This window comes from Electrophorus electricus, chromosome 13, assembly GCF_041902795.1.
Source record: "Electrophorus electricus isolate QZ-2024a chromosome 13, ASM4190279v1, whole genome shotgun sequence".
Lineage (NCBI taxonomy): Eukaryota > Metazoa > Chordata > Actinopteri > Gymnotiformes > Gymnotidae > Electrophorus > Electrophorus electricus.
Genome location: NC_137509.1, coordinates 13,707,797 through 13,730,000, shown reverse-complemented (window position 1 = coordinate 13,730,000; position 22,204 = coordinate 13,707,797). Strand labels below are relative to the sequence as shown.

The 22,204-nt window shown below is 41.2% G+C and overlaps 1 protein-coding gene across 10 annotated transcripts in view; it reads right to left on the bottom strand.

The window, feature by feature from the left end:
* Window positions 1-22,204, bottom strand: part of dock11 (dedicator of cytokinesis 11) — a 51,031-nt gene that overhangs the window by 2,087 nt on the left and 26,740 nt on the right. For 5 of the 10 annotated variants that reach the window (XM_081694451.1, XM_081694455.1, XM_035536656.2 and 2 more), the window contains 24 exons: window positions 21,672-21,783; window positions 20,967-21,005; window positions 19,768-19,949; window positions 18,611-18,724; window positions 17,695-17,767; window positions 17,495-17,583; window positions 16,362-16,476; window positions 16,106-16,172; window positions 15,573-15,620; window positions 15,136-15,278; window positions 14,808-14,923; window positions 14,389-14,526; window positions 14,018-14,200; window positions 13,397-13,510; window positions 12,818-13,033; window positions 11,602-11,659; window positions 10,746-10,852; window positions 10,176-10,298; window positions 4,943-5,056; window positions 2,292-2,438; window positions 1,813-2,023; window positions 843-1,033; window positions 613-710; window positions 38-176 (listed from right to left, as the gene is read on the bottom strand). In XM_081694451.1, coding sequence (XP_081550577.1) covers window positions 38-176; window positions 613-710; window positions 843-1,033; window positions 1,813-2,023; window positions 2,292-2,438; window positions 4,943-5,056; window positions 10,176-10,298; window positions 10,746-10,852; window positions 11,602-11,659; window positions 12,818-13,033; window positions 13,397-13,510; window positions 14,018-14,200; window positions 14,389-14,526; window positions 14,808-14,923; window positions 15,136-15,278; window positions 15,573-15,620; window positions 16,106-16,172; window positions 16,362-16,476; window positions 17,495-17,583; window positions 17,695-17,767; window positions 18,611-18,724; window positions 19,768-19,949; window positions 20,967-21,005; window positions 21,672-21,783 — 2,937 coding nt within the window. The other 5 variants (XM_081694453.1, XM_035536658.2, XM_035536664.2 and 2 more) reach the window with 3 other exon arrangements.

Below are 22,204 nucleotides of genomic sequence, written 5' to 3'. Positions count from 1 at the left end.
CTTGAACAGAAGCATTGTTCAGGCCCGTGTGTCTTACCTGTTCGTGGATGATGTCAGACAGCTCTTTGACCATACTTTTGAAGTTGCATTTCAATCCCTCGTGATACTCGTACTGGTCTTCTTTGATGAGTCGCTCGTTAATGTCTAGAGCCATGTTGCATGCTTGAACAAACCTCCTGTAAGAAGCACACGGACAGCCTGCATAAGTCAGAGGTATCGCAAAGCACTGTCATTCACAAAAGTGGAGCAATTGCATGAAGCAACCAGGGTAAACTGGCAACTTCTGTTTTGCCTGTAGTAGTTGATCTGTTTCAGTGCCAGTGCTGGTGGAGTGAGGTTTCCCTCTCAACTGAACCACAGTCTATTAAAAGCAAAACTACATGACACTAATCGTGAAAATTCTGGACATCCAGAAACACCAGCTTCCTACTTCAATTCAACAATATTTGTCTACAAAATACTTATTTACCTTTATATGAAAATGCCTTTAAGATGATACAGCATACATTCAATCAGGTGTGTCTAAACCTTTGACTAATATTGTTTATGGTCATAGAGAGAAACAGTAGCATATTCAGTACACACCTGAATATATCCTTATTTAGTACACACCTGAACATATCCTTGAGTTCTTTCACCTTCTTACTGGACTGGCCAGATTTGGACTCGTCCAGGAAGGCTCTAGCATAAGCCAAGGGTCCAGCATTGACCTAAACCACCCCCGTCCCCCCCCAAAAAAAGAAGAAAAACATTAAAGGAAACCACTTTCATACAATTCTTATTTTAATGTATGGCTACGTTAAACGCCATTATAGATGATGCGTTGTGAGGCCCCAGGACACCTGCACACTGACACAGCCCTGCAGTTTGAGCTGAAGCTGGATCATGTCCACCTCCTGGTTGGAGCAGAGTTTGTGGAGCTCAGCACTGCGCTCCCTCATCTCATCGATGGCCACGTCAATGGGCTTCAGCTCCAGCTGCCTCTCTGCCACCACTTCGATGCGCTTCTTCACATAGGGGAAGGTGTTTGCCGCTGTGCACACCAGCACATCCCAGTCGCCCCGTGCGGCCACACGGACACAGAAAGACACACACACACACGGACAAATACATGAGGCTTTTGTTAGAACAAAGAAGCAAAAACACAAAATAAAAAACTAGAACACCACCAGCCTTAGGCCAAGCACTGTCATCCACTTTGCAAACTTCTCTGCAATATCAGCAGCAGCCAGATGGCAGAGAAATACAAACAAACCAACACGCAAACAAAAGGAGGTTAGGAGCCTATTTTCATTAATCGGCCCATCTCTGAAGAGACAAAGCACACTCTGCACCCGTTGTTATAGTTACAAGTGTGCAACGGAGACAACAGCACAAAGCCATGAATGAAGCTGCATTCTGAAGGACTCGTCTCAATAATTAAACAGCGTCAACATGGGACACACACACACACTCTCTCTCTCTTTCTCCTGCAGTTTCAAAGGAGTCGTTTTGGAGCCACCAAAAATAACACTACAATTATTACTCAGGACAATATGACTGTAGACAGCGTAGCTATACAGAGATGTATAATGTGTGAATAATAAAAGGTAAGATGGGTAAATACAATGTGCATCTTGCTGGCTCACGTGCTACAAAATCCTTCAACAAGACGTGGCAAGTCAATAGCACCATAACCAAGCTACAAAACCTCGCATGGTAAAACAGACCTACCTGTGAGGTGGCGTAATTGAAAATTATGGAATGAGGAGGTTGATTATTAGCAGATATGGTGACCCATGTCTGCTCTCACCCAGTGACTGTTCTACTCACTTGTAAGTATCGTTCGCCTTTTGCATTGTTCCTCCACGCCACCATGCTTCTTCCCCGTGAGGGTGTAGGGTGTTTCAAAAACAAAGCGGTTGATGTTGTGACACTTCTCGAAGTCTGTCGTTCTCTCCACCAGGTCTTTGTCATCAAAATAAGGCTTGACAAAGGTTACCTGTATGTAGGCCAACTTCGGGTCCAGGTCTTTCTGCTTAACCTGTTGAGCAAAAGAGTAATGTTTGAGAATAATATGGACATATGCAAATTATGAACAATTTGAACATGGTTAACAGAAAAAGACAGTGTTACATGAATCGCATTAGTTAACATCAAAAAATCCATGACATAGATCAGATCAGTTGAAAAAACAGAACAAAAGCTTATTAAAGCAATGTAAATAATTTCTTGGTATAGTTTGGTTAATGTTTGAAGTGGTACAAATAAAGCACTGCTAACTCAGGAGGTCTTTCCTGAACTAAGAGTACCTTGTTGGAGTCTTGGATTATCTTCACATTCTCTGCTCCAAACTTATCTCCATAAAGACTGAGAAGCCGGTGAGAAATTTCTGACAAGCCCGTCAGCTTTGGCTCTTTGTAGATGTACTCTTTCCCATCCTCCTCTTCAAAGAAGCCCTGTTGTTAAAAACACAGTCATTTTATTTATTCATCCAGCATAAACGCAACATGCAGCAAATACTACTGGTTTATTCTTTCCATTAATAATGTACTGCACCATCTTACATTTAAATACTCTATTAAACTGTTATAGTGTATCAGAGCTCCTTAGCTTGTAGGTAGTACAAAATGCAATAGAAAAAATGTTGAGAATGAAGAAGCATATTTCCCCTGTCAGCTGCACTGGCCACCTGTGTCTTTAAGAACTGATTTTAAGATACGCTTAAAGGCCTTCACGGTCTCATAGTACCTCAGTGTACATCAGGTCTGGCCCTATTGAGAGGTGTGTGTTGAGAGCAACATCCACCAACAGTAACATGCTTGTCATACCTGCTACAGCTACATGCTGGTCCTACTCACAAGAGTAACCCGGCGGTCATACTCGCCACCCGAGTGTCCAGACAGCCTCTTGTTAAAATGGCCCCAAGATGGGGAATTCCCTACCTAGTGACCTGGGGATTCTTGATGATCTAGGCCTGTTCGAGAGGAGAGTTGCTAAACATGCTAAAATGTATTGCTCATTTTATTTCCTGCTTTGTTTTATATTTTAGCTTTTCCCTTTACCCTAATTTACTGAATTCATTTTTTAAATTATTGGTGTCACGGTATGCCGAGCACTCCACAGGAGGGAAACACCCACTTTCTCTTTCACATACACTCCCTCACCTGCCACGCTCTCAATCGCTCACTAATTAGATATTGCGTACACCCGTTCCACGTTTCCCTTCTTTTATTCTCCACACTATTTAAGCCCATGGGTACCTGCCAGTTGTCTTGCTCCTGGAGCTTGAACCTGCTCTCAAGTGCTCTTTGTTGCGACATTTATTCTAGACGCTGAGCTATTACCCCTGCATTGTCAGCTTTTTGTTCCGAGTTCGCTCACGTCAAGCTGTTATAGAGAATAGACTCTCTCGACTTTCACTCACCCCCCACTACCTCCTCGCCGCCAACATCACAAGTTTTAAATCAATAATTTGCTATAAAGCAATTCATTTCGTTTCTTTTTAATTCTTCTGCATCATCTTGTAAAGCATTTTGTAAATCTTGTTTTTGTGTGCAATGATGTAAAATAGAATTGTAACCTAACTGCTGGTGAAATCTGATCAAACTCATGATGGCAAAGTACACAACACTTTTAGCTCGTCAGCTGATCAAACCAAACCAAACTCATATAGGAATTCAAATTCAAAATGTTACTGGTTTTCAAACCCATTTGTCATAGTGAGCATCTGAGTTAATCTCATATGGTAAGTCATCCTTGTGCATTCCCTGATGCTTTTGTTACTAGCAAACCTTTTCAGCGAACAGCAGTAATCAGAAGTCAGTATTCATTAACTGCAGAACAGGAGCATGGAAGGTGACACTCTCTTCTATAAATGACACCGAAAACAAACAAACATAAAAGACGAGTGCTGACAGAAGGCTGCAACAGCACAAAGTCGCTCTAATGTGAGATCCTGAGGGGGCAAAAGTGAAAAAAGAAAAACATACATGGTGTCAGACATCACAGAAAGCATGCTAACAGAAAAGCATGGCTGTCTCAGCTGCTCCCATCTACAGCCTTAAAGACCTCTGGAATTAAAGGATATGCACGCATTTGCCCAACAGTTAAATGACAGACAAAAAGTTGTTGCTGCTCTGGGCAGATGCCCTGTCAGGCTTGGAAGTTAAATTTGAGAAAACATGATACGTCATGAGGAAGTAGCAAGCAGTATGCAAATATTTACTTCTTTCAAGAGCACACAAAAGGAGAATTCTGCTGTGTAGTTTATGCATTTACAGCTGGCCTCCAGGTTAGAAATATACACAGCTGTTTTTGAAAGTGCTGGAAAATTCTTTGTATGTAATGTAAGAGGACAGAATACATGGAGCTGGATTGAGTAATCAGAAATGAGAAATACAGCAGTGAGTGCATCACAAATCTTATGAGATAAAAAACCAGTGAGTAATTTTACTCACTATACCTATTCTATATTTGTAATGAACAGGCTTCCGTACACTGCTAGAGCCAATGTTGTACTGTGAAGTCAACTGTGACGGGATCTCAATAGTGAAAATCTTTATTGGCCTCGTTCATGAGTGACCTGGTTTCGACCCGGTTTCGACCCAAGGCAGTATTTTTTAGGTTGATAAGTATAGCACAGGTGGATCTAATGTCATCTAATCACTCGTTATATTACAAACAAGATTAAACCAGCTGTAAAACGAGGCAAATACAGGGAATATGCGCACATATATCTTTGGTGCATTCATTTTTTAATTTAGGAGTAAATGCCATTATATAATATAATGTGTAACTGCTTCACCAGATGGCTTTGTTAAAACAATAAAGTAAAGCTTCCTCGGGAGTTGCTTTTGAAAATAAATTTTTCAATTTCAGTGCTTTGTCTCTTCTATTTCAAAAACAGACTATAAACAAAAGTGTGCTTTGTTTATTCCCTGGATGTGTGAACTTCACCCACCTGCCCGTAAAAGGCCACTCTGAAGTAGGTTCCAAGCAGACGACGACCACTCTGCATAACCTCCAGGACCTTAGAGTAGGCTCTCTGTAGAGTGTCATACAACCGCCTCAGCTTCTACAAAAAAGAGACGAGACCAGGCTCTTTCTTTCTCTTAATTCATGTGTCACTGTACAAGACAGAATGACTCAGCAATAGGCCAAACATTTAAAAAAGGTACAAAGTACGGTTTAAACACAAAATCTATTGAAACCAAACAAACAATCTTATTGAATTTTCCTTTTAGTATACCTTAATATTCATCAGCCTGTGGTCCAGGACGCCATTCTTTCAAGTGTCAACAAGTCGATTACTTGTAAAGTGATATCACATCCCCTCCTACTCCTATCATTACAGAATTTTTAGTTTGTTTGAATGACAAATTAGGCCTAGTTTTCTACCAGAATGCACAATGAATGTGTGGGTAAACCTTTAAGGTTATGTTTTATAGGGATCAGGCAAACAGCTATAATCCTTGTAAGACCTCAAAGGCTGTCAAGATCAGGGCCAATACCAGCACCTTGCACACATCCTTAGTCAGTGGAAAATACAGCTGAAGCAAATAGTTCCTTTGAGAAGGAATGCAAACTAATCTAGATTGAATGGGAGCCACGCTAACTTTGTATTTGGTTGGTAAGTGCATTCAGCCTACTTGCACATATTTAAACCTCAGCAAGATTGCCTAGATAGCCATGATGTCCGAGACAGCTGTTTGGCTTGAATCAGTGTGCTTTATCTAATAGTTATAGTAAAACAATAATCCTTGGTTTAGGACTTGATCCTAATTAAACTGTTGATAACCAGTAAGCAACAAGTAATACCCACCTCAATAATGATGAATTTAAAATAAAATAAATTGCTTTTATGATAGGAACAAATGATGCTTAAATGATTTTAGCACAGAGATTATTATTTAAAGGACATTACGAGGCTGTCGTCCATGCTGGTGTAAACTTGTCACAATCATATTTATGACACCGTGGAAAGTGGCCATATATGGAGGCCCCGGCCAAGGCACGTTTGTGACTTGTTTCCAAGAACATTCTAAAAAGCAGTGGATTCATGTTGGAGCACTCATGAACCTGACACATTAACAGTTATTAGTCAGTGAGGGAAGTGTGTATTAAAGTACATTGCATGCAGAGAAGTTGATTTTCCCAGTGCCTGAAAGACCATCCTCACTGCACTGTTAGGTTGCTAGTTAGCCTACTACTCAAAGAACCTTCCATTCAACACATATCCAGTCAAAATTAGATTTTTTTTTGCCATGTTTACGTATTTATTTATCCAGTGCAGCAAATTTTATACCTCACTTTACACCTTTGCCATATCTGTACTAATCTTTCTTTGGTCACTTATTTGACTGATGGTAATTTGTCTTGTTCTCTGTATAACTGAGACATGTTTTCAGTACCATTCTCTGGAATTGTGTGTCAAAAAAGAAAAGGAGCGGTAAGGATATTGTGCGTGTTCACATTCAATCTACAATGGTGAATTCAGATTTTTGGGGGGGTTTTTTGCTTAAATCGGATTTGCCCATCCTTATGGTTCACATTCATAATTGCAAATGACCTGTATCTATCTGTAATATGTCCCCTGAAACATTTTTGATACATTTTTGCATGAGTCACCTGCATCACCAACAGCCATCATTTTTGTGAGACTCTTGGTAATAAAACCGTGAATTGTCTCACAAATACATACATAAATAAAATATAGCTTATTTGCACAAAAAGTATTCACAATTATAAATTATAAGAATCCATTAACACAGTCAAAATAAATGTACATTTTTAATATACAGTTAATAGCCACTTTATTAGTGAGCCCCATCTTGGACTGCCTTTGGCCTTCAGAACCACAGCAAAGTTTTGTGGCACAGATTCCACCAGGTGTTGAAATCGTTCTGAAGGAATCTTGGGCCATACGGAAAAGACGGCTTCCTGAGGTTTCCGCAAATTAGATGTAGGTACCGACATGTTCTGAACCGCCTGCTCTACCAGAGATGTCCTACAGATCTGGGGACTGTGAAAACCAGTGAAGCAAGTAAAATTCGCTGACATGTTCTGGAAACAAATCCATGGCTATACAACCCTGCTCCCATGGTGCATTGTCCTACTGAAAATATCCTTCTGTCATAGGGTAAACAGCTGCCATGAAGGGATGAACTTGATCAGCCACAATGTTTAGGTAAGCCCTACTGTACTGTCCAAACATCCATCCACAGACTTATGGTGTGCCAAGAAAAAAAACGCATTCCTCATACCATTACTTCACCTCCACGAACTTTTCCATCTCAGTATACTCTTGACACCACTGCATGAAAAAAACCCACAAGGTTTGGAGGTTTTGAAATACTGGCCCCGGCTAGCATAGCACCGATGACCATGCCTTGTTCAAGATTTGCGGCATTTACCTGACATTTTTATCCAAAGCCCTTACAATTATGACTGAATACAACTCGAGTAATTGGTCAAAATGATGTCACTCAGGAAAGAGGCCTTAAAAGGTTGAGCCAACATCTAGAGAGTATAGGTCTCAAAAGATGTATTTGATAAAGTGATCACTCAGTGTGTATAGTAATGGCCTCATACTCTTTTTCTAGTTGTCGTTTGCTGAATTGTTTGCAGTTACAGGACAGGAGTGACTTCAAGTACACTTACTGCAGAACTCAAATGTTTAAAAATTGTTGTTTACCTTCTTGTATACAAATGTAAGAAAAAAAGATGAAAATGGAATTTTTTTTGTTAACCAAGTGGATGCCATTCACTCTTATACGGACAGACTTCAAACGCATAACATCTGAAGGGCAGCAGAAAGACTGTCTACGCTGAGAAAATAGCCCCTACCTGTCAAACTAAACTTAGCGACATACACTGGAGCCTAAACAGAGCAAAGTCCCCGCCTCTAGCTTTTAAAGGGATCTCATATACCAAAAATCATCACAGATAACGAACTTGAATAATTTGAAACCTGCAGCGGCATCTGATAGTTTCAACCCTTCTTTTAGATGGCAGGCTGTGGCCTCTGCAAGAAATGTCCAGCGTTTCACACTTTCATTCTTCTGCATTTCTAGTACAATGTCTGCACATCAGCAGATTACATCTGATTGCATTCTCAATGTGAACATGCTACTGGCACTAAAGGAGCCTAGTACACTACAGAAACAAGGGATTTCTTTTTGCACAGCCTCTCATATGCATGCTGAGCCTGCACCATTTCCAGCTGATATTTTGTTAGTATTAGATTTATAGTTACTTCCCATGTTTGTTATTGCTGTGTTCAGTGTCTGAACCCAGCATTCACTGACACCTCTGGGAGCTCGGACTTGCAGTCACAGTTAAGCTACTGCTGACATACAAACATGTACATCTGCAAAGGAAGTTAAGGAATCAGGCAGGACAGTTTACTGTTGCAGTAAGCTGCCCTGCCTTAGATACAGAAGTAAACTCATAGTTCTGTTTGTATTCCCCAATTCTTCCCAAAAGTTGTGTTTTCACAAGCCCTTAAAAAAGATTCTTACTTTAAAGTTTGCAAAGCCTCTCAGTAGAATCATAAATCAGCTCTTTCTTTACATCCTTTGTGAATGTGGCAGGGGAGGTATGAACTTTCGATTTTATAGCGTTGGAGTAAAGTCTTGATTCACAATGCCCGGAACGAGATAAATTACTCCTTTTGGAAGTGACATATATCCTTAGTTGCAGTGCAAAGGTACAAGCTCATTGGCTCAATGCCATTCACTCCCTCGACTGAAAAAGGGTCAGTGTCTAGTATTATTAGGCCAATTTAAAATCAACTTTTGGGATTAGGTTTATTTTTTTCAAATTCTAGTTGTCTATATCGATGCTTCTATCAAAATGTTGTTTATTGTTCTTACTAACTAGCTAGCCAGCTAGCTAGGAATTTGGAGAAGGCTTAAAAATGTCTTAAATAATTAGCACTCAAGTTAAAACAACACCACTCAGAATTTGGCATTCTTCAGCATGAAAATGTAGATTTTTTTGCTGCTGTTGTTTTTAGTCAATTTCCTGCACTTATGCGAAGATGTGGATTTCATCTCTGCCTTCAACATCCATGATCGGCTGAAACACAACTGAACATGCATCACCCCTACGTACACAATGTCAATTTGGGCTGACTGCTAGTACAGTAAGATAACCATCACACAACAGTGCATAATGGCTACTCAGTGGCAAAGCTAACAAAACTGTTTCAAATGACTGACTTATATAAAACCACCCCATACCTCTTCCTCTGGAAAACAATGACAGCACTGTCAATGTTCTCAAGTCCCATCATTTCTGACAATATCAGTTGGGTTGGAAATATTACACCCATTTCACAACATCTACAATTCACAAGCATGTGCATGCCCTGTCACATCCTGGTAGATTTCTAAGGGGCCAGTACAAGATGTTCCTTTGCATCAACTACTACTGTCTAATTTGGCTCTGCCACTGTCCAGTCCAAGAATAAACGTCAGGTCACTGAGCTTGCTGGCTGTGCCTACTCAGTCATTGACCTCTGCAAAGCCTCATCACTGAAACAAGTTCCCAGGACTCTTCAAAACCCCAACCGTCCCAATACCTCCCTCTTCTTCTAGTGCATTCAATCTAAAGCCAGCAAGAGCCCAGAATCATTCAATAGCAAATGTGCAACTACGTTCTCCTACATTCCCTCTGCAGTCTCTAGCAGTTCGACAACCATCATTGCTCTTTCCAAAGCTGATCAAGAATGATTCACCTGTATACATCTTCCTACTTTGTTTATTTATGCACCTTGTTGTGCTGTTTATTTTCCAGTAATCACAGGTGCTTACACAAATTCCACCTGCAAGACCAAAAGGTGAATCGTTCCGATTCTGATTCAGCTCACGGCTGCGCTGTGGCCTCACATTACAAAGTGCACCTACAGAGAGTAGCAACTGAAATGACCTCTCAGATTCTGAAAGGCGGACCGCCTACGTTTAGCTATCCACATTTACTTGACCTTTTCAGCCAATATTTGTTTTATGCATGCGTTGTTTCCCTCAAATATGGTAGCTGTCTTATGCGATGACCAACCTCAAACTCAGAATGGTTGAAGCGTTGCTTTTCACATAAACAACATGTGAAGGCAAACAAAGCAGGTAAGTATTAGATATAGCAAATGATGGTTCAAGATGTAACAGCTCAAGATTAGTCTTATTCTTTCTTACCTCAAACTCATGTCGCTTTTCATAGACTGGTATGATGAGCCTGGCAATGTGTGTAATAAGTTCAAACCGTTCAGCTTTCCACAGGCCTTCTACACACACCTCTAGCTGCTCTACCAAAACATCCTGTTACACACACACACACAGACACACAAACCACACACACACACACAAAACAAATGAACAAACATGTGTCCACACCAGAATTAATGTTTGCCCTGCTTTTGAAAATGAACAGCAGAATGTATTTAATTTATAGCATGTCCTCTTTTAATGTGTGGCCTGACAATGAGGCTTCAGTCACTTCTTGCTAGGAGTAACATCAGTCATCTTGGATGACTGCAACAGGTCATGGAGAAATGCTGTGGACAAAGGCATTAAACAAAAGAAAAGAAAAGAAAAGAAAAGCTTTACCTTTTTTAGTAGGATTTACTCTTTTAAAAGAGTATATCTGCTTAAAATCTATCCCTTATTCCTACTGCAACACTTTTGCTTTCTATTAAGTAGGCTCAGTAGGTTCTAAAAAAGCATGATGCAACCTCAGTGTAGTACACATTGTGCAGTCTGTTCTACCTCAGTGTAGTACACATCTTGCATGCCCGAGTCTTCCTTCATGGCAGCCTCCTCCTCTATGTTGAAGGTAATCTTCTTAAACGCTGCTAGTCCACTAGGGAACAGCTCTACAAAGCCAGAGAACAATGGACCTTAATAAAATACTGCACAAGAATTAGGCCTCCTGCACACAGCTCTTCAGAGACAAGCCAGAAGCCTTTTTGTGTTCTGTTTATTTTTTCAAAACATTATAGGCACAATAACAAGTACAGTGGCTTATTTTATAACTTATGTCCTCCCGTTGTGGCATTTTGTTTATCAGGTCTGATTTGCATGATAAGATCAGAAATGCCAGGCTGACTGTCATGAAGACGTAATCCATTTGCAAGTATCAAAGGGATATTTCATGGGTCAGTGCAACTGGGTATATTCTGTTTGTCTTCTGGATCTTCCCTATTCCCCTACCATAGACACAGCTTAGAGACACTTAGACACCATCGTGCAGTTGAGATCTAACCAGAACTGTGGTTCTCGTTTGGTTAAGTACAGTCTCTCTGGATGTTACAGTTCTGCGTCTGACCTATGTGCCAAACTTTGACCTAGAAACCTACTCCAGATAGTCAGATATCCTTTTGAGCTCCTCACTGGTACATGTGCAGTCATGATGTTTGGTATTGTCCCGTCAGGATAACTTTTGGCAAACCCAATTATAGCAAACAAGTTATTTCTTTTCATAAATCACACCCTTTACTATACATGTTATACTCCTTACTATACTCTTCCATGTCTGATGGAATGGCATGTGTGTACCATGCATTTCATGTTCTTAGTTCAAAAACAGGATGTTTGTCAGTGGATGGGAGCAATGGAATCTTACTTTTCCTGTGTAAATACTCTGCCACAAGAGCTGCGATGTGGACATAGCACATAGCTGCCTGTGAACACAAAGCATTATGGATCAGCATTAATCTCACGAGGACACAATGTTCACTCTCAAGTCTGTCTGTGCTCAGACTTGGCCTGATCAAGTCAGTCCTCTACAAGTGAATGGAGGTATATGTGTTTATGACAGCCATACAATCATAAATTAAGTTTAGCAGGCTTTAACAATCTCGAGATGCCCTACATGGTGAGAGAGAAGGCGGAAAATAACTTTCCTTTAACCCTTTTGCCCCAGAAAATATTTGCTTGGTTGCACGGGTTCCTGTTTTTATTATGCAAGATTTCAGAGGTCATGACTCAACTTGGAGCTTTACTAGCAGTCTTTGCAAGGCAAGTAGCTGGTGCAAATATTTTTGTCCTAACTAAACACAGTAACTTATTAAGTAGAGGTTTACACCATAGAGTAAACAATGGAGAGCATATGAATGCATAAGGAATATAGTAAAATTGTTCTGCAAACTCTCTTGCAGAATTAAAAGCCACTTAATCAGGACTTACAGAAGCAGATCAAGGAGAGTCCTGTCATTACAATATTTTATAATATACGATATGAAGACTTAAAAATAACTAGGACTAGATGAGGGATACCTCTAGTACTATTAACCCAGCAAACTTGCCTTTTCCGTTACAACAAACATGTATACAAAATACAAGAAATAAAAAGCACAAAATATCCACAAAAAAACACAAATGTCATATATAATGTAGATGTTGCTGCATTTATCACTGGATCCCTTGGGGAAAAATAAATCTCTCATAAAAACAAATATTAATGCAAGTGACTGGCTGACTATCTGAAGTAATGAGTCATTGCTGAAGATGCTCATATGCTACATTGTTATGGAATGCTTAAGGCCTACCACCCCAGGCACAATGGCAAGTGCAAGAAGAGCAGAGTCACAGGTCGTGGTTCCAGAAAGACTGTTACGAACAAGATATGCATCTCGACATTGTGCTCAATCCCTACTGCGTTCCACCTTTAACTCTTCGATCTCCAAATATCTCAGATCCTAGACGTTGGGAACATCTCTGAATGAGAGCAAAACCGAAGAGGTAGAATTCCAGATTGGCTGGCGATTACCCATGGTGAGTGACACTCCAGGCAGGCCTGCACAGGCCAGAGGTGGAACTGGAGCAGGAGGAGCTGGTACCTCGGAGCAGTCGCCGTTCTTCAGGTGCGCCCGCGCCATGCTGTCCAGCCACGTGCGTCTGAGCTCGGGCGTGCTGGCGTAGGAGCGGGCCAGGCTGTACTGCAGGTCCAGCAGCATCTCGGGGTCCTTCTCGTGCTCACGCATCTGTGCTGTGGCCATCAGAACGGTGCGGATGCGCTTGGTTAGGCCCTTCACCTCCGCAGGGAAAGAGGTGGTCTACGTGCACGCACACACACACACACACACGCACGCACGCACACACGCACGCACACACATCAGTCTAGTTTTTTTCCCCCTGCATCACAGATGCAAAATTAACTTGTGTAAAAGTGCACAAACACATCTGGAGGAGGAACACCAAAAAGGAAACCTAATGGTGCAATAACATTTCATATCCTTTGTTTGCCCTCTTCAAAGAGTTAATGTGGCTATTCATGATGAATGTTATTAATTGCTTTGAAGTTCCTAATTAGTCTCCGGCCAACTGGGTCCCAAAGTGCAGCATTAAAAAAAAAAAAAACTGCTACAATTACAGCATTGCCCAAGTAAATGATCTGTATTGGCAGACCTCTTCCATACCTTCATAGCTTTGTCACTGTTGGCAAAGTTGTTGATGATGGAGAGTGACTCCTGGAAGCGCGAGCTGCCAGTCAGAGCCACATCCGCGATTAGCTGGCTGACGGCAATGATGATCTGTAAGGGAGACAGGGAATACACAAACAAGGGATGATAAGAACATGCAGAAATCCTTACAATACCAGCTAGAGCGACAGCAGAGGTCTTCAGAAACAGGCTGACAGCCTGTTGGAGCTACTGGTTGAAGAGCCAGCTCTTGTCGTCAGAGGTCAGAGGACAAAATAAAATAAAATCACTGACAGACTTGCTTGCAAACAGTTGGCTCTCCACTCAGTCCCCCTTTGCCTCAATTTATTTTAAAAAGGAATTTAGAATTATTCAGTTACTGGAGTTCAAAAGCCAGAAACTGGTTCTACTCCATTTCTGTTTTTTTCTTTAAAAGTTTGAAACAAGAAGGTTCAAAGCATAGTTCCATGTTTGCAGAGAAGCAGACAATCTGGGATCAGTTTTCAGTACTATTCGAGATGCATTGGGAAGAACAGGAGAAAAAAAAAAAAAAAGTAGTGTTTTCACTGGCACGGGTACAGAAAGGAAATGGTGACTGTGGTAGCAGTGGTGGCGTACCTGTAGGTGAATACGGAGGAAGCTCTTCCTCTTGGTGTACTCAAAGTTTTTGCTCATGAGGAGGTACAGCAGGCCTGCCGCATCGCCACGCACCGCAGCCAACTTGGACACGCAGCACTTCAGCACCTCGTAACACAGCGAGCTGCACAGGCTCACGCGACCCTTGAAGACAGCCACCTGGAACTGGGAAAGAGCAGCAGGCAAAGGAGATCATTTCCATCGTTCAGAACTGGTGCGCCGGTTTGAGAAGGTACATCAAATTCTGTCTGGCACTTTTGAAATCGGCGTCCGATGGTCCTGCCGTGACGCAAGCATATGCGGGGCGAATCTGGCGGCCATGATCATGAGCATGTCGTCTTGTTGGTGGTCACCTTGGTGATGAAGGCTCTCAGAGAGGCAAAGACATGTTTGATCGCCACCTCTGACTGGCCCACTTTCAGGAACGTGAGGTAAATGTCAAACACTTTCTTCATCAGAGCGTTGTGGCCATCACTGTCCAGCAGCTGATTCTGTGGTAACAGAATGCACATGGCAGTAATCAGGGACAAGGTAAATTAAAAAAGGTATACGTCCATAGAGAAGTTCTTTTAGCATATGGCATGGAAAATGATCTTTTTAAGTAACTAAACTCATCTGTCTTTAAAATCTGTGACAAAACAGACTCATCACCCACATTATAAGAAACACTGCTAAAATTTTACACCTACAAGCAACTACATCCATAAGTTATGTTCAATGCCTATGCAAAAATGCCCTCACGCCCACCCGAAACAAAACAATTTTTTATTACCCGAAAGCTCTGAGTAAAGAGAGAGAGTGTGTCCAGTACGATGAGGCAAGCCTCTGTAGAGATGTTGCCCTCCAGCAGGGCCTGATGGTTAATCTCTGCTTCTGTGGGACCCCCTCCTGAAGTGAACCGTCATTCAGTTGTGTATGAACAGTACATTTGTCCAGTGTCAGTGAATTTACTCAAACCACTAACACGGTAACACAGTTGGGTCATCTTCTGGAGAAAGGTCACAACAGTGACGTTTGGCAGCGCACCGTACATGTTTTTGTTTATTTGGGATGAGGTAGTGCTAAAAAAGGAAGCACTTTTGGCGAGAGGTAGAATGCACCTGTGCTGAGGGTATGCGAGGCCTCCACAGTGCTGAGTTGCTGCAGGCTGGCCTGCAGGAGGCTGGAGCGGCCACGCATCACCGGGAGTGTCTGGGACTTCCTGTCTGAAGTGAATACCTTGGACAGCCAGCACTCTGGACACCTGCAAAGAAAACGCATCCAGGTACACGTATGGGCGACACAAACGAACAAAAAGTATTTACACTAGCTTGCGTGCTGCGATCCAAAGTGAAAGTTGACAGTATTAGAAAGGTATGCAAAGGTGATAACCTGTTCTATCATGTCAGTAATATAAGACATCACAAATAAATATGAGACATCAATAAATAAAAAAATATTGACTGTTTGGGGGAATCTTGACAAGATGCAACATTAATACCCATAAACATTTGTACCTACTGATTCAACATCAAAACCCATAACCGTCCACTCTTACCTACTGATGTTCCTCTTGCCAGTGTAACGAAACTGGACCAGACAAATCCTGCACAAAAACATTAGGCAAAATTCTAGATTGCAAAACAGTCCTTCAAAGGCTGACTGCAATGTCACAAAACAATCCAAAGTTTACTGGTACAAATCTCTCACACTGGCTGTGTTTTCCTGTATGTAGGAAAACACAGATCAACAACTGCATATGGTAACAAATTATCTAATACTTTACATTTACTTCTCATCATAAACAGAAATCTTCTCTAAGCAGTGGTAGCAGAAGTTACACAAGGCAGTCATAAGTTTTCTGCAATTCTTGTGGGTTAAAACATTTGATGTTTTAACTACTACTAACTACTACCAGCGATTACTACAACAAGTGACAATGTACCAGAAAGTCTACATAATCCCTTGTGATTTTAACTAGAATCAGATAGCCTGGTGACACACAGGGATATGTGGACATATTCTTGCACATGTGTTCAGTAAATGATTGAGCAATGGATATATACGTTTTTTACAGGGTAAGTGACTCACTCTAGAAGACTCAGGAAATTCATGATGTCCTGTGGATTCACTTTGTTCCAGTAGGCCAATAGGGTGTCTACAGGGAAACGTGTGGGGGAGGGGTATTGTTGACATTTGTTAAACTGCATCTCCGAAGAAGTACATTGGTTGGCCCATAAACTGAATAAAAATACACATGGTATGCATAATAGAGAGACTTTAAATGCGTAATATAAGTGCATGACACTTATTTTGGACTGAATAAACAAACGGGCTCATTGCTAACCCTCTGTGACGTTCCTGATGATGTGCAAGAAACACAGCAGCAGCCCTTTAACTTCGTAATGTCCGAGTCTCCCAAGAGCGGGAAGGTTGCTCATTGTGGAACCACGTCTGTGTAGCTGAGCAACAAAAATCAGACAACAATAATTGTAATTAGATAATTAGACTGGTGCTGAAACCATTTTGTTTTGGTTCATGTTTATGATATTGATTAGTAATAATAATAACAACTTTTTATAATTTTTTAAATCACCCGTGCTATATTTTTTGTCAATAATCATTGCCTTATGTAGCATGACCCTCTTTGGCAGAAGAACAAAAACGACATACAATATAACTATAACCAAACCATTTGACCATTTTTGTAATGTCAAACAAAAACCCCACACACAGCCCCACCACACTACCGCCTCCTCCCAGATGTTAGATGTCTTTGACAGTCTTAACAACGGCAGTGGAAAACAAAAATTGACAGACATGCACCAAATAAACACATATGTAGTAAGCAATATTCTGTGGCCCTTAACCCCAGCTTGGCTAAATAAGTGCATTATTTTGTGTTTTTCCCTCCATAACACATGAATTTGAGGTATTTTGGATTTTGGCTTAAATGGAAGAAGGCCCTACTCCAATTTTGTACAGCACAAAGACCAAGCCTTTTAGAGGAGTGGTCTCTGATCAGATTGAACAGTTTGGCAACACTGATCAGTGATCGATGTATGCTCACAAACCTGACTGGGTTACACCAGTTCTGCAAGAAGGCAACGTCTGTATTGTGACGAACTTGTGTATTAAACTTGTGTATTATGAATTGAAAAGCCAATGCCACAAAATACCAAGTTAAGAACTTGAAGATTAAAAGTACCCTACGTCCCTTGACACAGGAAAGGTGTGGCGCTGTAAAGAACTGAGTCTGAATGGCTTTAGCCTAGGTTTATGTAAACCTTTGGTCTCTTTTTTTCTGCATTTGCTAACATACAGACACAGTAGTAAATGGACAATTACACAAACTGAGAAAAATATGCAAAAAAAAAGAAATAAATCCATCATTTAGACAATATAGGAGTAATAAGAAGAATAAAGAGAAAGAAGAGGTAGCACATGTGTGTGCATGTGGAGAAACAAAGACTGTCTAACCTCATTAATATCTGGAGTGCCTGGATCTCCATACATGGACCCTCTTGATTCTTCTCTCCTTACATGTCCATTTTGATTGATGCCCCCAGCTACGTCACAAACACACTCTTAATGGCTACAGTTTCCCCACAACGTCAAACTTCGTTTCTTCTTGGATTTCAAAACCTGATCCAGATTTCAGCAGTCTTGGTTGTACTCACACTGATCCTTGTCGAGGACGGTACTGACTCGGCGACTGTCTACCGAACCGCACATGGATAGGTAGTCTCTGCACTGAGGGGGGCAGGCGAAGAAAGAAAGATACAGACGCGCCTTGGATTACAGTGATATATGGTTAAATGATATTTTGGCTTGATATTCAACACTTTATTCTAAAACAGGCATGGGGGTTAATGCATTTGCCCAACTGTGGGTTAATGTATGTGTTATAACCAACTTTAAAGTGGACTATGACAGCATAGGCTAGGCTATGATATACAGTAGAGTATTATAAAACTCCTCAGTTCGCAATACAAACACTTTCAGATAGGTTTACAGGAACGTAACGCCATCGTAATTTGCAGAGTGTCTGTACACAGCCTCCTCTGGACACCAAGTGGTAAACATTACAAATTAAAGCGTATAGAAGGAAATACCTGTTTCAATTGAAAACTTGATGTCTATTTCAAATATTACACATTTACTGCACCTGGAAAATGTTTATTTTGGCTTTTAACTATGTGGTTAATATGTGGTTTCTGGCTTTCACTGCACAGTCTACACCCTGTTTTTTTTTTTGTTTGTTTTTTATTTTTTTTATTTCATACTGTACCTGATTACTTGTGGGTCTGTGGTTCAATAGTTTAACTACATTTCATTTTAGCCACATCTGCTGCAAGGCCCAGATTCTCAGACCCTTCAAGACATTCGATTATAACTACTTTTGAGACATCTCATACATGTGGTATACATGCCTCATACATACAGATATTTGGGATCAATTTCAGACTGCCAGATCTCTCTGCGATACGTCACTCTAACCGATGTGCTTGCTGCTACCCGCATCCCTAAGCAGATGTCTACCAGTTGACTTGTGGCCTCTCCAAAATGACCTCCAGATGGAGAGCAAGAGCTTACCATGAAGCCAAAGCCAGATCGCGAGGGCTGTCTCTGAGGAGTCAGCTGGTTCAGGTTCTGGTAGAGTAGCTCAAAGACCGGCAGGTAGAGCACGCAGATGCGGGCCTGATGGTTCTGTTCAGGGTTTGAGCACAAATGCAGGGCCAAAGAGTAGACAACATGTCGATCAGCCAGTGCATCAACGTGAAAGTAAACATGAACAGGAGGTGTTCATGAATCAATGGTGTGCCATCAGTTGACAAACATCTGAGGTGTACAGAGAACTGCAATTTATGCATGCATTTCTGTTGCTATTACCATGGCCCTTTTATCACTGAACATGTACTTTGTTACGCAGAAGACTGCAAAACATATCAGTACAGTAAACCTTCCCCTGGCTATCAAGACAAACAGGCAGTAAACCCTCACTTGGCCACAGAGACAAAAACCATCTGGTTGTGACTGTATAAGAAAAGGAAGAAAGTCTGCAATAAGTGTCTGGATTCACAATGTGTCCGGTACATATTCACAAAAAGCTGAATTTGTTTATTCTTTGGGTTCTATAAAAAAAATGCAAACTCATTTAATTTCTGAAGCAGCTGGATGCCTCTCCCTAGACCCACTGCTCCTGCGGTTTGTTTGAACTGGACAGAATTAACATTTGCATAACAGACAGCAGCTTATCAGAGCGAGCTGTTCGGCAGTCATTTTCACAATGACATTAGTGTGCCCAAAGCCTTGGCTTGAATATCTTAACATATCCTATGCCCTCTGAGGATACGCATGTAAATGCCTCACTCTAAGCGTGCGACTATGTTAGGCAAGTACGTTGGTCTCAGATAACGGAAACATTATTGTAACAATGAAGGTCTCTAGAAAAGTAAATACAATATTCAGGCAGGCTCCATCTGCTAATATCAGATTCAACACAACAATGCAGCAGTCTATGCTCGACAGTGCTCATGTTCAATTCTCAGCCAAATCCAGCAACATATCGGCTGCCTATGCAAACGTCGAAGATGACAAAAAGGGCACAGTTAGCTGACCGCAGCCCTACAGGATCAAAGACCACAGATGGCCTCCTGTGCTACAGTGCAATAATTCCCAGAAAGGAAGTGAGTCAGCATTCTCATTCTCTGTGTGTGTGTGTGTGTGCGTGCGTGCTTGTGGCCACTCACCTTAAATGCTGTATATCTGTCATCCATGGCATGCTTGATCATCAGGTTCTTCAGGATGGCCACAGCCAGCTGCCTGATCTCTGGGCTGGCTTGTAGCCCCTCAGCGACCTCTCGCAGGAGCAAGCCCACCAGGAAGTGGTTCCTGCAATAGTCCTCGGTGAGGCTGTACTCCAGACTCTGGTCTGCGAAAGAATGTAAAAGTGTTACTGATGATGGCGCCACATTGTGGATCAGCATTTATAGCTTTATGGTAGAGAACACAGACAGTTGTCTGGCAGGAAATAAAAATGCATTTCGTGCAGTTTTACAGCATGGTACCTATAAAAAGATGCAATTGTGCAATTGCTGTATGGCAAGTATGTTCAACACACAATAAACCTTCACTTAGCCATTAAGACAAAGATTGTCTTATTGTGACTGTGAAATGTGTCTGTATGAAAAATGGCATTTCTGATATGGCAACACAATGTCATTATACTTTGGATTGGGGTCCTTCTTGCGAATAGTCAATTTGTTCACCATACTTCATTACCCAACTTTAGCAACGAAGGACCTCGAAAGAGTTTTAGAAAGAACTTGTGTTTCATGTAGGAGGATCTCTCTCTGGGGGAAACGGTCGTGGTTGTAGACATTTCTGGGCTCATGACAATTCTGTCAGTTCTGATTCATAATTGGTGTTGGCTAGACAGAACTGTCGCATACTACCCTATCATGACTCAGTGCTAGCAAAGAGTAGGAGAAACCCATAATGCACACAAGATCCTTCTGTGGCCAATGAAAGTCGACAGTGCATACAGGGCGGAAGGCCAGAGAGAAAAGAGCATGGTGGTATATGACAGGACATACAGTACTACTGAGAGATATGCAATCAAGTGTGACCATAACATACATCAGAGGGACCCAACAGTGAAACTCGGTTTGCATAAAAGGCATCATCCACCCTCTGACATTTCAAAGTTATTCAACATAGTGTGAAACAATGGGGCATTGGGTTTCAGCATAACAAAGCACACTCAGAATGAGCTGAAAGAGTGCAGGCCCAGGCCGGACATGTCCAACACACTGGCAGTTAGATGTTCAAGCGTGATTAATGGGTGTTGCAAGGAAGTAGCGGGCCTGTTAGTGAGGTTATGGAGGCTCAAAGCTGTGGTAGGAGGCGCTGTTTGTTTGGGTTTTTTGTTTCGGCCGGTATCACCTACCTATAACACCAAAATACTCCGCCGCGTATGAAATAATATCTAAGCATGAGCACAAGGGAAAAACAAAACAAAACAAAAAACATAAATGAAAAGAGGAGGACACCATGCATGTCTGAGTATGGGCATGTGAAGACATGCGTTCAAATAGGACAGAAACAGGATCACTTTCAGGGTTTACCAGCTCTAAATTCTACTTTATCTGGGTCCTGGGTCTACTTTACTGTCCTGATAAAGCTATCTGTTACAGGAAGGTTTCACTCTAGCTCTCCTCAGGTACGATGTCACTATTTGTGCAGCACGGCACATTTGGGAAAGCAAACCCTGATGCTCCAATAGAAAAAAAAAGCAGCCGATCACTGAAAGAGGAGCAGGGTACACCTTTACATTTAGACACTGGTATACCTGTGCATTTATCACAAAGATGAAAGAATATTTCATCCTTTCTTCTCTACACTTGAACTGTTTTTGTCTTATCATCAACATATACATAAGTCTAAACTGATCAGTGCTTATACAAAAACTATTATAAAAGTATAATATTAGTTCCTAATGTAAAGTTTTACTGACAGAGGTCAGGGGTAGTAGTTAGAATGAAATCAAGGTTTAGGATGTGTGGACGGGACCAAGTGCTGGTAGTGTGGGGGAGGAAAGGGTGAAGTATAGCAATGTAACAGTAAGAAGAATCATTGCGGACTGAAAACTTACCCTGGACCCTCTGTAACTTGGTTCGACCAAAAGCCATGGGCAGGTTAAGGGGAATGTAGTGCTCATGATTGCACACTGTCATGAGGAAGTAGAACTTCATTTCTGTCAAAACCTGTCAATAACAAATGTCATGTGTGATTATTGCAAAGAAAATCATCCCCCACAACATAACACATTTAAGCCTTTCCAAATTCACTCGAATTTCCATTCCTATTTTAATATAGTGTGCAATTTGTGTGTGCTTTTCATTTTATTACACAGTTGTTTTTGACTTTGAACTCAGACTTTGAGAACATTTTACCACAAACACTCTAAATGACAACCAAGCACATATTAAATCTGATCAAAGCATTGACCAAAAAAAACAAAAACAAAAAAACAACCAAAAACCCGCACAATTAACTTTTTTTGGTAAAGTTTTCAAGAGGAACAAGGAAAATCTAGAGAATGCTCAACAGCTTACAGCGCTTTATATAACAAAACACCTTTTTAATGTCTTCCCTTTTTACCTTTTCATATGAGAATTATGAAGA